Below are 14,570 nucleotides of genomic sequence, written 5' to 3'. Positions count from 1 at the left end.
ATACACACATCGGAAATGTAGCGTGTCCGACTTGTGTACATATATAGATAACATATCTAAAATTGTTGAAAAGTCTATGAACTTTCGAATAAAATAAGATTGAATTGATTATTATTTTTTTAAATGCTACCAAATATCCTTAAACCATTGTTTAAAAAATCAAAAATACTTAAATCTATTTATTAGTTTTCTCAATATTTAACTTATAATTCCTAGACATATTTATTTTTAAATAATTTTCTTAAACAATAATCTTAGAGCATTTATTAGCACATGACCCAACCAAAAGATATAGTCAATTATCTTATCTTATTATATATTAAAGTTAATACAGAAGCATATTTTAGTCCTAATTTTAACCTAAACCTATTGCATAAATTTACTATTTTAAACATGATGCTAAATTCCTTTGTTTAACCTTATTGAATTTTCCCCCTTCTCAATTTCTCGATATATCTTCTTATCTTCTTATATATTAAAGTTAACACAGAAGCATATTTTAGCTCTAATTTTAACCTAAACCTATTGCATAAATTTACTATTTTAACTCTGATGTTAAATTCCTTTGTTTAACCTTATTGAATTTTCCCCCTTCTCAATTTCTCGATACATCTTATTATATATTAAAGTTAACACAGAAGCATATTTTAACCCTAATTTTAACCTAAACCTATTGCATAAATTTACTATTTTAACTCTGATGCTAAATTCCTTTGTTTAACCTTATTGAATTTTCTCCCTTCTCAATTTCTCGATACATCTTCTTATTATATATTAAAGTTAACACAGAAGCATATTTTAGCCCTAATTTAACCTAAACCTATTACATAAATTTACAATTTTAACCCTCATGCTAAATTCCTTTGTTTAACCTTATTGAATTTTCCCCCTTCTCAATTTCTCGATAAATCTTCTTATCTTCTTATATATTAAAGTTAACACAAAAACATATTTTAGCTCTAATTTTAACCTAAACCTATTGCATAAATTTACTATTTTAACCCTCATGCTAAATTCCTTTGTTTAACCTTATTGAATTTTCCCCCTTCTCAATTTCTCGATACATCTTATTATATATTAAAGTTAACACAGAAGCATATTTTAGCCCTAATTTTAACCTAAACCTATTGCATAAATTTACTATTTTAATCCTGATGCTAAATTCCTTTGTTTAACCTTATTGAATTTTCCCCCTTCTCAATTTCTCGATACATCTTCTTATATATTAAAGTTAACTAAACATATTTTGAATCAATTATACAATAACATATTTTGAATCAATTATACAAATTTCTTCTATAGTTGTATTTATAATTTTGACATTAAAATTATAAGTTGGGACTGTATTATCAAATGTTGCTTTTGTCTACCACACTTACAATCTATATGACCCGTGCGGCAGCACGGGTGGACGATCTAGTTATATATTAAAGTTAACAGAAGCATATTTTAGGCCTAATTTTAACCTAAACCTATTGCATAAAATTACTATTTTAACCCTGATGCTAAATTCCTTTGTTTAACCTTATTGAATTTTCCCCCTTCTCAATTTCTCGATACATCTTCTTATTATATATTAAAGTTAACACAGAAGCATATTTTAGTCCTAATTTTAACCTAAACCTATTGCATAAATTTACAATTTTAACCCTCATGCTAAATTCCTTTGTTTAACCTTATTGAATTTTCCCCCTTCTCAATTTCTCGATACATCTTCTTATCTTCTTATATATTAAAGTTAACATAGAAGCATATTTTATCTGTAATTTTAACCTAAACATATTGCATAAATTTACTATTTTAACCCTGATGCTAAATTCCTTTGTTTAATCTTATTGAATTTTCCCCCTTCTCAATTTCTCGATACATCTTATTATATATTAAAGTTAACACAGAAACATATTTTAGCCCTAATTTTAACCTAAACCTCTTGCATAAATTTACTATTTTAATCCTGATGCTAAATTCCTTTGTTTAACCTTATTGAATTTTCCCCCTTCTCAATTTCTCGATACATCTTCTTATATATTAAAGTTAACTAAACATATTTTGAATCAATTATACAATAACATATTTTGAATCAATTATACAAATTTCTTCTATAGTTGTATTTATAATTTTGACATTAAAATTATAAGTTGGGACTATATTATCAAATGTTGCTTTTGTCTACCACACTTACAATCTATATGACCCGTGCGGCAGCACGGGTGGACGATCTAGTGTAGATTAAAATAACACATAGTCCAAAGCTTCATATTTTATCAATCCTTGACATTTCAACGCTAGAAGTTTCCCATAAAATGTAAATAAATAAATCAATCAATAATGAAAAGAAGCGTGTGAAAATTAAAGTTGGCACGAAATCAACGCTTATGATTCAGAAAAATTGATTTTTATTTAGTCCACACTTTGCCTAAAAAGATTGGATTATTGTAAATATATGCTTGGTCAGATATTATAATGTGAGCTCGCACATCTTAAATTTGAAAAAATAGGGTGTCGACGGTGAGAACACTATATTATGCAATCCCTACCAATGATGCACACACTTTTTTTAAAGATTATATTCCATTCCAGTCATTGGACAATGCCGGAATTTCCCATAAAACATAAACCAATAAATTTTGAAAAGAAGGTGCCACGAAACCAACGCTTAATGTTCGTTGTTTATAATATATATGTTTGATAGTTTAAAATATATTCCAATCCGTCAAGTGATAGAGACTCACTTTGTCCAATCCAATCAATCTAAATTTTTTTATTCAGATGGCTAGCAGCAGCAACTCATCCATAGCTATGGTGACATCTAGAAGGAGAAATCATTACGACGTGTTTATCACCTTTAGAGGCGATGACACTCGCAACAATTTCACTGGTTATCTATTAGATGCTCTTAAAACAAACGGTATTTATGCATTTAGGGATGACACCAATCTTCAAAAAGGTGAATCCATAGGACCTGAGCTCCTTCGAGCAATCGAAGGATCCCAGGTTTTCGTTGCAGTATTCTCAAGAAACTATGCTTCCTCAACATGGTGCTTGCAGGAATTAGAAAAGATATGTGAATGTGTTCATGTATCAAGAAAACACATTCTTCCAGTTTTCTATGATGTTGATCCTTCTGAGGTGCGAAAGCAAAGTGGGATTTATGGTGAAGCCTTTACCATACATGAACAAACATTCCAACAAGACTCTCAGATGGTGTCAAGATGGAGGGAAGCCCTAAAACAAGTGGGGAGTATCGCTGGTTGGGATCTATGTGATAAGTAAGTAATTTATAGTTTACTTTTTTTGTAATTGGTAGAAAATATACGGTGAAATGATGGTGCACGAGTCCAAGATAGAAATTCAAAGAGTACTTAGGAAAGATTTATATTTACCTAAAATCTCATAGTCTAACCCCTTTGAACAAATATTTGGAGTTGAAACTAATTTTCTTTTTTTGGTTTTTCTACGTGATAATTTAATATTATTGAACAACTTTTTGAACGTCCAGGCCACAATCTGCAGAGATTAGAATGATTGTTCAGACGATAATGAATATATTGGAGTGCAAATCTTCATGGGTTTCAAAAGATTTAGTTGCGATTAATTCTCCTATAGAAGCCTTACAAAGTCATTTGCATTTGGATTCGGTTGATGGAGTTCGTGCAATAGGAATTTGTGGAATGGGAGGAATAGGGAAAACAACCCTTTCTATGGCTTTATATGATCAAATATCCCATCGATTTAGTGGATCTTGTTTTATTGAAGATGTTGCCAAAAAATTTAGATTACATGATGGTCCCCTCGATGCACAAAAGGAAATCCTACTTCAAACCGTCGGAATAGAAGACCATCATATATGCAATCGTCACCGTGCAACTAATTTGATACAAAGTAGGCTACGTCGTGAAAGGGCCCTTCTTATTCTTGATAATGTAGATCGAGTTGAACAATTGGAAAAAATAGGTGTGCATCGTGAATGTTTAGGCGTAGGTAGTAGAATTATTATCATTTCTAGAGATGAGCATATATTGGAAGAGTATGGAGTGGATGTAGTCTACAAAGTTCCACTCTTGGATTGGAATGAAGCTCACATGTTATTTTGTCGAAAAGCTTTCAAAGAAGAGAAAATTATTATGAGAAATTATGAAAGTTTGGTATATGAGATACTGGATTATGCTAATGGTCTACCGTTAGCAATTAAAGTATTGGGCTCATTTTTGTTTGGTCGTAATGTGACGGAATGGAAGAGTGCATTGACTAGATTAAGAGAAAGTCCAGATAATGATGTCATGGATGTGCTGCAGTTAAGTTTTGATGGTCTAAAGGAGACTGAAAAAGAAATATTTCTTGATATTGCTTGTTTTTTCAACCGCAAATCGGAAAAATATGCTAAAAACATTCTAAATTGTTGTAGATTTCATGCTGATATTGGATTAAGAGTTCTTATTGATAAATCACTTATGAACATTAATGGTCAAAATCTTGAAATGCATTCTTTGTTGGAAGAGCTAGGCAGAAAAATTGTGCAAAATAGTTCAAGCAAAGAGCCAAGAAAATGGAGCAGGTTGTGGTCCACAGAACAACTCTACAATGTTATGTTGGAGAATATGGTAAAGTTGTTGTTTAGTAATAAAAAAACATATTTCCAGTTTTATAAACAGCATGCTTTAGGAACAAGTAATTTATTTTTTCTTTTATTGTTTGCAATGCTTTAGGAAAAGCATGTTAAAGCCTTAGTTTTGAATGATGAAGAGGTTGGATTGAATGTTGAACACTTGTCAAAAATGAGTAATCTTAGATTGCTCATCATCATGTGGGGTGTGAATATCTCCGGAAGCCTATTGAGTCTTTCAAACAAATTAAGATATGTTCAGTGGACTGGATATCCTTTCAAATATTTGCCATCAAATTTTCACCCCAATGAACTTGTAGAATTGATCTTGCATAGTAGCAACATTAAACAACTATGGAGAAAGAAGAAGGTACTATAAATTATCTTATTATAAATGTTCATCTTAGAAATATAAACAAATTTGAAACAATTCTCTTAAAATCAAATTAATGGCTCCATTTTTGTTTGTTTTTCATATTACAGTATCTTCCCAATTTGAGGGGATTGGATCTACGATACTCCAAAAAACTAGTAAAGATAGTAGATTTCGGAGAGTTCCCGAATCTTGAGTGGTTAAATTTGGAAGGATGTATCAGCCTTTTGGAGTTGGATCCATCTATTGGACTTCTAAGAAACCTTGTTTACTTGAATTTAAAAGATTGCAAAAATCTTGTAAGCATACCCAACAACATATTCGGTCTAAGCTCTCTTAAATATCTATATATGTGGAACTGTCACAAAGCGTTTACCAATCAAAGGGATTTGAAGAACCCGGATATAAGTGAAAGTGCATCACATTCTCGATCATATGTGTTGTCATCCTTGCATAGCTTATATTGTTTGCGTGAAGTTAACATTAGCTTTTGCCGTCTAAGCCAAGTGTCATATGCAATTGAATGTTTATATTGGCTAGAAATATTAAACTTAGGGGGAAACAATTTTGTGACACTACCTAGCCTGAGAAAGCTGTCCAAACTTGTATATTTAAATTTGGAGCATTGCAAGTTGTTGGAATCTTTGCCTCAACTTCCTTTTCCTACCAATATTGGGGAGGATCATCGTGAGAACAACAACAAGTTTCATGACCTTTTTACTAGAAAAGTTACACAATTGGTCATTTTCAACTGTCCAAAATTAGGTGAAAGGGAACGTTGCAGTAGCATGGCATTTTCATGGATGATACAATTCATCCAGGCATACCAACACTTTTACCCTGCGTCCTTATTTGAAGGGATTCATATTGTTACTCCAGGAAGTGAAATACCAAGTTGGATTAATAATCAGAGCGTGGGTAGTTCAATACCAATAGACAGATCTCCTATTATGCATGACAATAACAATAATATCATTGGCTTTGTATGTTGTGCAGTGTTTTCCGTGGCACCTAATCAAGAGATCCTTCCGTGGATAGCCGATATAAAATTGGTTATTGATTCTCTTTCTTCCTTTAGTGTTCCAGTAATTCTTAAGAGATATCTTATTACGACCAAATCAAGTCATCTATGGATAATCTACCTCTCTAGAGAGTCCTATGATAAATTTGAAAAAATCAGTTGTTACATTGTTGGGGGTGAAGATTTGGGTATGGAGGTGAACAGTTGTGGATATCGTTGGGTATGTAAACAAGACCTACAAGAGTTCAATTTAACAATGATGAATCACAAAATATCCTTGGCTCCGAAGTGTAAGATTATGGCAATTGAACAACCAGAACAAGAAGGTCATGAAGAGTCTCAACCTGACACGTTTGGATTTGTAAAGTAAGTTTTTTTTTTCAATAATTGAGTTTGAATTTTTTATCTATTTCCTTTTTCTTTGGGTAAATTGTATGAAGCACCGGCATGGATACATGACTCAACACGAATATATTGAAACGTTGACACCAATACTAATTTAAAAAAATTACACAATTCAATGTTTTGGGTGTGAATAACAACAGCCTATGGAGCACATACACTTGGAAGATTAGGCGTGTAATTAATTTTCAACTCCTGCTTGCCTCAATGTTTGGATCGCATGTTTTCTGAATTTGTTATGAATTTGATATTGTACCAAAGAAACATTATATTTTTCTTTAACTTTGGATCTTCTATTAACAGATGTAACAGAAGAAGTGCAGGAGGAACAAACTTCCCCAGGTTTCAATTTATTATACCAAAGAAAGCGATCAAGTTGAAGAGGTTTCAATTTCTTCTTATCTGCTTCATATTTCCACTCTCATTTTTCTCCATAGAACAGAAGTAAATATGTATTTTAGTTTTTACATGTAAAAGAGAACAGTTTTTTTATGGTGGGCTTGTTTGGATTGGCTTATTTGAGCTTACCTAACAACATAAGAACTTGAGAGACTGACTGGATAGCTTAGGGAAACAACTTATGACATTTCCATAAGCTGTTTTCAAATTATGAAAAAAGCTTATAGCTTGCATGTAAACTGTTTTACTTTATTTTATATTTTTCTATTAAAATAGTTTTTACATAGGTTTTGCATGGATAAACAACTTAATTAAGTGCGTATGCCATACGCGCTTAATTAAGTTGTTTATCCAAACAGAATCATCTGTGGCGATTTTTAATTGGATCTCTTTTCCCTCGGTAGAACTGGGAGTTTGGACCAACCAATGCTTTACCTTTGGGGGGTTAAAGACATTTCTTTGGTTTTTCAGCCTGCTGACATATCGTTGAATTCTTACATAAAATTTCTAATTTTTAAATATGTCAAGAAGTGCTAACAAGTCAACCGCAAAAACAATCTCTGTTGTCAACTGCAAGCAGCGGTACTGAAGATAATTCAAAAGAATCTTGTTAATTTTATATTATTCATCACTTTATAAATCTCTGTTGTATGATTTTGTTGGCAGAAGTGACACTTTCTTTGTCTGACTTGCATTTTAGACTGAATTTTATAATTTACGGGGTGGGAGTTTTAAATATGTTAGGTTGTAATTTCATTTCCGTTTCCGGTGTCTGTGTTTCATAGACAACAACATTTTAAGTAACACTATATCACTGAAATCTGCATTCATGTCATCCACAGAAATAAATCTCGAACCTCCATATCAGCCACAGAAACAGAAGTATCCGCGGAGGCACCGGATTCACCTGTTGCAGATGAAGTTTCTACTGAATCTCAACAGAAAAAAATCTCGAACCTCCATATCATTGGTCGATTCATTGGTCGGTTCCTCAGCAACTGTTGCCAACAAGGTAACACGGATACGGACACGGACACCGTAGATTCAGATGCTGAAAGTTTGGTTTCTCAGGAAGATTCAGATGCTGTAATTTCAATTATTGAAGAAGCTATTCAGACAGATATTGCAACATGCAATGTCGAAACTGACTTACCAGTTGGTCGGTTCCTCGACAACTGTTGCCAACAAGGTAGCACGGATACGGACACGGACATCAGATACGACACAGACACTGTAAACTCAGATGCTGAAAGTTTAGTTTCTGAAGAAGACTTGGATGCTGTAAACAATTACCTCAAATGCACCAGCTCCTCAAGAAGGAGAAGGTTCTTCTTTTCTATCTCACACTTTTTCTAATAATTTATCTCATTAGTATTTTACATATGGAAATACTGATTGTATGTATTTTTTTTCTCTTTCGAAATTACAACAAAAATCAATCATATTTTTTTGCAGTAACATACATGTACATGGTTTTTCCGATTAACTTAACGAATAATATTTCCTTTGCATTTCAAATAGGTGACAATGATAGAGCTGTTCCAGAGAACAATGAGATCGGTGCTAGTTTGACAGGACAAAGTGGTGATTTGTCTTCTGAGAGAATCTTGAATAAAGGTTATGCTTAATTCATTTTCAAATCCTGCTTGCTTGATTGAATCAGTGTTGTCAATCGTGTATCGCTGAAAGTAACAATTTCTTACCGCTACACAATAGTTTTATAGCGCCACTATAGATGCTATTTCACAACATTTTGCACTAACTATCGTAATTCTGAATAATAGCAATTTGTTCATAGTCCACTCGCTGTAGCAATATAGCGCTGCTATTTAACAAGAATGATATTACACATAATAGCTAGCTTATTTAGCTTATTACACATAACGGATAGAGGATTTTTTTTTTTCCTATATGGAGATGGAGGATTTTTTTCTTTTTGTTATGAAGGGAGTTTTATTTAACTTTGAATCCTCTATCGACAGATGTAACAGAAGAAAATTATCAAGTTCCCTCTCCTGAAAGTCCTGCACCTGAAGAAGTGCCAGAACAAACACCAGTAGCAGCACAAGTTGAAGAAGTTGCAATTGCATTAAAAAAAAAGAAGTGTATCTAACTCTAATAGACAAACTGGCATTACAACTTTAGATGAAGGCCTGAGCAAAGGTTGCAATTTCATCTTATTTGCTTCATATTTCAAACTAGGAGTTTGGACATATCGTTGAATTCTTACATAAGATTTCTAATTTTTAAATGTCAACAAGTGCTAACAAGTCAACCGCAAAAACAATCTCTGTTGTCAACTGCAAGCAGAGGTACTGAAGATAATTCAAAAGAATTTTGTTAACTTTATATTTTAATTTTTAGACTGAATTTTATGATTTACCGAGTGGGGGTTTTAAATTTGTGTTAGGTTGTAATTTCCGTGCTGCGTCTGGTGTCTGTGTTTCATAGACAACATTTTAAGGAACACTTTATCACGGAAATCTGCATTCATGTCATCCACAAGAAAAAATCTCAAACCTCTACATCTGAAGTGGCTGATGAAAGTGTAACAGAAAATGGAGTTGATCAAATTGTTGCCGAAGCTAAACAACAATCACATATCGATGCAGTTGAGCCTTGCTCTGTTATCACAGAATCAGAAGGTTCTTATTTTTTTATCTCACACTTTTTCTGCTAATTTATCGCATTTGGAACTACTGATTGTATGTCATTTTCTGAATAATAATATTTCCTTTCTGTTTCAAGTAGATGACAATGTTGAAGCTGTTCCAGATAACAATGAGATCGATGCTAGTTTGAGTGGACAAAGTGATGATTTGTCTCCTGAAGGAAGCGCGAATAAAGGTTATGCTTTATTAATTTTCAAGTCTCGCTTGCCTCAATGAGTTTTGGTTAATGAATTGAAATTGATCGTATGTTTTCTGAATTTGTTATATATAAACCACATATTGCATGATCTAGTACCCATTTCATTTTCTACACGATCCGCATCAATCAATTTTATGCAACCAAAGCAATTGAAAGACATCATTATAGTTTTCTTTAACTTTGGATCCTCTATTAATAGATGTAACTGAAGAAGTGCAAGAAGAACAAACACCTGTCGCAGCACAGGTTGAAGAGGTTGCAATTGCATCCGAGACAAACAGCATATCTAATTCTAATGGACAAACAGAAGGCTCGAGTGAAGGTTTCAATTTCAGTCGCCCGATGATCATCTTGATTTTGTCCCTACCTGTGTTGAAATTATTAGGGATGTGGGTACGGAGGTGAAGAGTTGCGTGCATCGTTGAATATGTAAACAAGACCTACAAGAGTTCAGTTTAACAATAATGAATCATGAAGCTTCCTTGGCTCAGAAGTGCAAGATTTTGGAAATTGAAGATGGGACACAACCGCAACGTCAATCAAAATCATTCATAACTACTTCAGAGAGAAGAAACAAGATATGGATCACAAGTTCATGAAGAGTCTCGACAAAATGGACAAGAGATGTTTTGAATTCAAACTGCAAGCAGATGAGCATTGACATGATTTGCATCTCTGTTACGTTGTCAAAGGAATCTTGTTAACAATTTATTCCTTTTTGTTTTTTTTTACCATGTTTTAGTTGTAATGTTCACCTAAGAGTGATCAAATTTCTGCTCTATTTTGTAAATGATACAACTCGGATGAGTTTTATGACTAATGTGTTTTGGATGCGTCTGGTTTCTTATATTTTGGAAAATAGTAGTATGGTTCTTGGTTTTAGGTTCTTTTTTAATCTTGAAAGCAACTTGAAAAGATAGATTCAAATGATAAATTTTCCCTTAGAAAACATCTTTTTGTTGAAACAAGTCGATCAATAGGAAGTACAATGTTGTGTACACGTTTCAAATGATAAATTTTCCTTTTCTTGTGTACGCGTTTGATAGATGGGCAATAAAATGTTGTGTTTTCTTACTGTTGGCTGATATATAGAAGAAAGTTTGGAATGCATTCTTTGCAGAATTTGTTAAAATTCTCTAACTGCTGACAAGAAATCCGGAAGATTAAAAGCTGAAGGAGGAATCAGTACCTACATTCACGATTCACGCATTGGTTTTCTATTTGAAGTTAACTGTGATACTGACTTTTTTGGCAGAAGTGAGAAATTTTCTTGGTGGAATCATCTGTCGACAGATGGAACAGAAGAAAGTGAGTGAGTTCCGTCTCTTGAAAGTCCTTCCACCGAAGAACTGCAAGAAGAACATACACCTGTTGCAGCACAAGTTGAAGAGGTAACTACTCCAAATGAAAGGCGGAGCCTGCTGCTGCAGAAGCCAAAAAGAGGCTGAACCAAAGTAAGTAGTAATTAAATTATGAAATTTTGGTGATTAATTTCTATAAGGAAAAACTACACCAAGGGTCCTTTAACTTAATTTAAAGTTTCAAACAGGTCCATGGTACTTTTTTGAGTGTCAAATTAGTCATTTCTTCATGTTAAGTTAATCCTTCATGTTTAAAAACTTCGACAATGTTGGACCAAACATCATTTTTCATCTATGTATGTTTCCAAAAGTATAGTTGACCATTTTATCTAAGAGTGTGACCTCGCTGTCAACGAAAGTCTAATTGTGGTACTAAGTGATGAAACATTCTTTATAGTATATCATTGATTGATTTTATGTACAAAAATTTGTAACAGAATTAGAGTAATTTGTTGCCAAAAAAGACGTGGGATCTTTTTGAAACTTTAAATGAAGTGAAAGGACTACTTGTGTAGTTTTTCCCATTCTAAAATTTCTATAATCATGCCAAAGTAGACATTGTCTTGAAGATTGCATTAACTTTATGTATTACTTAGCGTAGTTGAAGTAATGGCTTGCATTTTCACATTTTCATATTCTTTTTCATTCATTTCAAATTCATATAACACTCTTTTTACAAATGATGTGAAGAACTAACTCACTTTTAATATATTAAACGAACTAGAACTGCAATCAGTGTCGTAAGTCAATTTTTCTTTTTCCATCTAACGTATCCATGAATTATTCATGGTATAGACAAAATTTAATTGAAGGTGTGCCATGTAAGTGTTAGTCTATGAAAGCATAGACATGGACATTTCACATGACACTGACACTGGCACGTTGAAACTCGTAATAGTTTGAGAAAATGGAATAACTGAATGTAATCACGTGTGTAAGTGTCGGTTTTACAAAAGAAAAACTGTGCGAAAAAAAACTGATGTAATTACTGCAATTCTTAAATTGTTCAATGTTGTTTTGTTGGAAATCAACAGTAGTGGTTTCGGCCTCATTCGTTAAACAATTAAGAAACCGGTGCTGGGACGATGGACTGTAATAATGCCCTTGCCGAAACTGAAGGTTATCATGAAAAGGCGCAAGCATACCTTAGAAAAAGGGTCTCTTATCAGCTGACAAGAAATCCGGCAAGCTACTAAAGGAAGAATTGGTACATACATTCACGATTCACACATCAGTGTTCTAATTGAAGTTAACTGTGAAACCGACTTTGATGGCAGAAGTTAGAAATTCAATGATGAACTTGCAATGCAAGTGGCTGGTATTCCACAGGTTCAAAAATTATATTAGGAACAAAGTGAGTGTCATATAAACAAATATGCGGTGAAGGTGGTGTTTCGATTAATGCAACGCTTATAGAGGTTCCATTACTACGACGCTCACTTTGATCCTAATATGATTTTAGATGGTTTCAATTCCATCAAATTAAACTGTATTATATTCTCCATTGCATTGGCTACAAATCAGATATATATGATGTAGTAAAATAAGGCTCAGTAACTTCAATACATTTGAATGTAATAGTCCAAGTCTCTAAATCCCCATCTAAATTTTTTATTTTGTGTTGCCATTTTCTATAAAACTGGACATGATGCTATTATTTGTTAGTTATCATATGCACTCTACCCAACTTCCTTATAGTTATACTTTTATGATGAGCTATCCATGTCTATGACTTTATCGATATTTTAATTACAAGTATGTAAGTTTTGTTTTATATTTTAGTAATGTATTTAATTCATGTTGTATCTTGAATTTTAAATTTTTCTCAACTTCATGGTTGCGATGTGTTAGAAGTTAGAAATGACTTAAAAATTAAATTCTAAAAAAGTATATAAAAGAAACTGTATTTGAACACTACAATGAGACTCGAACTTGTTGCAGTCTGCAAATCCTCTCGGTCACGCATCGATGGACTCCCAATCAAGATTGGAGTCATGAATGCCTTGACTACAAGTTTGTGACAAACTGTTGACTTCATGGAATTCACTTTCAAGTATTTGTTTAGGTTTGTGTTACTGTACGTTCTTATACACAAAAGCCGACGTCCAAATCGTATATGTATACAACTTTCAACCTTTATATTTTTTTTTTCTCTTATTGACTCCGGCACTACACACATCCGAAATGTATAGTGTGTCCAACTTGTGTACACATATAACAAATAGGATTGAATTGAAAAAGAAAAAAGGAAATGCTAACAAATGTCATTATGATAATATTTAAAAAGAAAAACTCATTCACGAATACTTTGCGAATGATATGGCACGTACATGCTCAACTACTTTACTTCACCCACCTAATTGCATTGTATAATTTAATTAGAATTACTAATTAATAATTAATTCCATTCATTTCTCTATTATCCTAAATCTGAGATTTTTTTCCCGCATCGAAATGGGGCATCATCATTGCATCCTAAATCTGAAAGTGACTAAAGCATCGTATATATGGCCCATGGGGAAGCTGTCAAGAAGCAACCAAGCTTCATTATTGAAAAAGAAGGTGCCATATATAGTAGCACTGGTAAATTACGTTTCAAATAATGTAGTTCTATTTTCATCATTTAAAAACCAATCAATTATGAAAAGAACGTGTCACCAAATCAACGCTTAAAGTTCATTGTTCATAATATTAATATATGCTTTCTTTGAAATATTGATAGATTCACGTTGCGATATCTACTCTAAAAATTTAGCGCTTAAAAAACAAATATTTGTTTAATTAAGATACATAATAATAGAAACAAATCATGTTCCATTCTTCTCTCATATCGCAACAACTTTATATTATTTTTTAATTTAAAATCTCAACCATTAAATATTTTTTTGCCACATGTCTTGCATCCAAACCCTAAATGAAGTTTAGCCTAAATGGAGCATACCCGAACTCACGCCCATCACCCATCATTTATGAACACCAAATCTTCAACAATGACCACTGATTTTTGAATTTCAAATTGAATCAAAAAAATTAGGGTTTTAAGTTTTTTGAATTGGGGAAGAACTTTAATATCAATTCATGGAAGAAATTTTGGGGATTTTGAACTCTAGGTGACAAATTATAAAATCAGGGTTCCAAATTTATATATTTGAGAAGAAAGAGCTTTCATGAGAAAGAGACGTTGGGGAAAAAGATATGTTGGAAATTTTGCAATTTTCTGAAAATCAATCAATTTGATCCTTTACAATTTTCTATAAATCAATCAATTTGGTCGCAAACGTGACATCTGACGTGGTCAGTCTTATAAGAGATTAACAGTACATGTCACCTCCGTTAACATGTCAATACGGAGGAACTGATTTGATTGACATTTTATAAATTCAGCTAAATAGATATTTCGCAAAATTTAGAAACGAATTTGACTGATTTTTTAAAATTCAAGGACGAAGTTGAGTTATTTCTCGTTTAAATACAAACAATTCGATGCATAGAATACATTCAAACACCTTGCATATAGAAGAATAATAACATCTGAATATT

The 14,570-nt window shown here is 32.7% G+C and overlaps 1 protein-coding gene across 2 annotated transcripts in view; it reads left to right on the top strand.

Moving 5' to 3' along the window:
• Positions 1–2,570: 2,570 nt before the first annotated feature.
• LOC11440001 (disease resistance protein RUN1) overlaps positions 2,571–14,570 on the top strand; it is a 32,506-nt gene continuing 20,506 nt past the window's right edge. Inside the window, exons 1-8 of one of the 2 annotated variants that reach the window (XM_039835210.1) lie at positions 2,704–3,269; positions 3,500–4,601; positions 4,707–4,973; positions 5,087–6,363; positions 6,703–6,783; positions 7,641–8,123; positions 8,320–8,415; positions 8,781–8,961. In XM_039835210.1, coding sequence (XP_039691144.1) covers positions 2,770–3,269; positions 3,500–4,601; positions 4,707–4,973; positions 5,087–6,363; positions 6,703–6,783; positions 7,641–8,123; positions 8,320–8,323 — 3,714 coding nt within the window. In that variant the 5' untranslated portion in view covers positions 2,704–2,769 and the 3' untranslated portion in view covers positions 8,324–8,415; positions 8,781–8,961. Of the gene's footprint in view, positions 3,270–3,499; positions 4,602–4,706; positions 4,974–5,086; positions 6,364–6,702; positions 6,784–7,640; positions 8,124–8,319; positions 8,416–8,780; positions 8,962–14,570 lie in introns of both variants that reach the window. The other variant, XM_039835211.1, reaches the window with a different exon arrangement.

Source organism: Medicago truncatula, chromosome 6 (genome assembly GCF_003473485.1).
Source record: "Medicago truncatula cultivar Jemalong A17 chromosome 6, MtrunA17r5.0-ANR, whole genome shotgun sequence".
Taxonomy (NCBI): domain Eukaryota; kingdom Viridiplantae; phylum Streptophyta; class Magnoliopsida; order Fabales; family Fabaceae; genus Medicago; species Medicago truncatula.
This window is presented reverse-complemented; position numbering and strand designations above follow the sequence as displayed.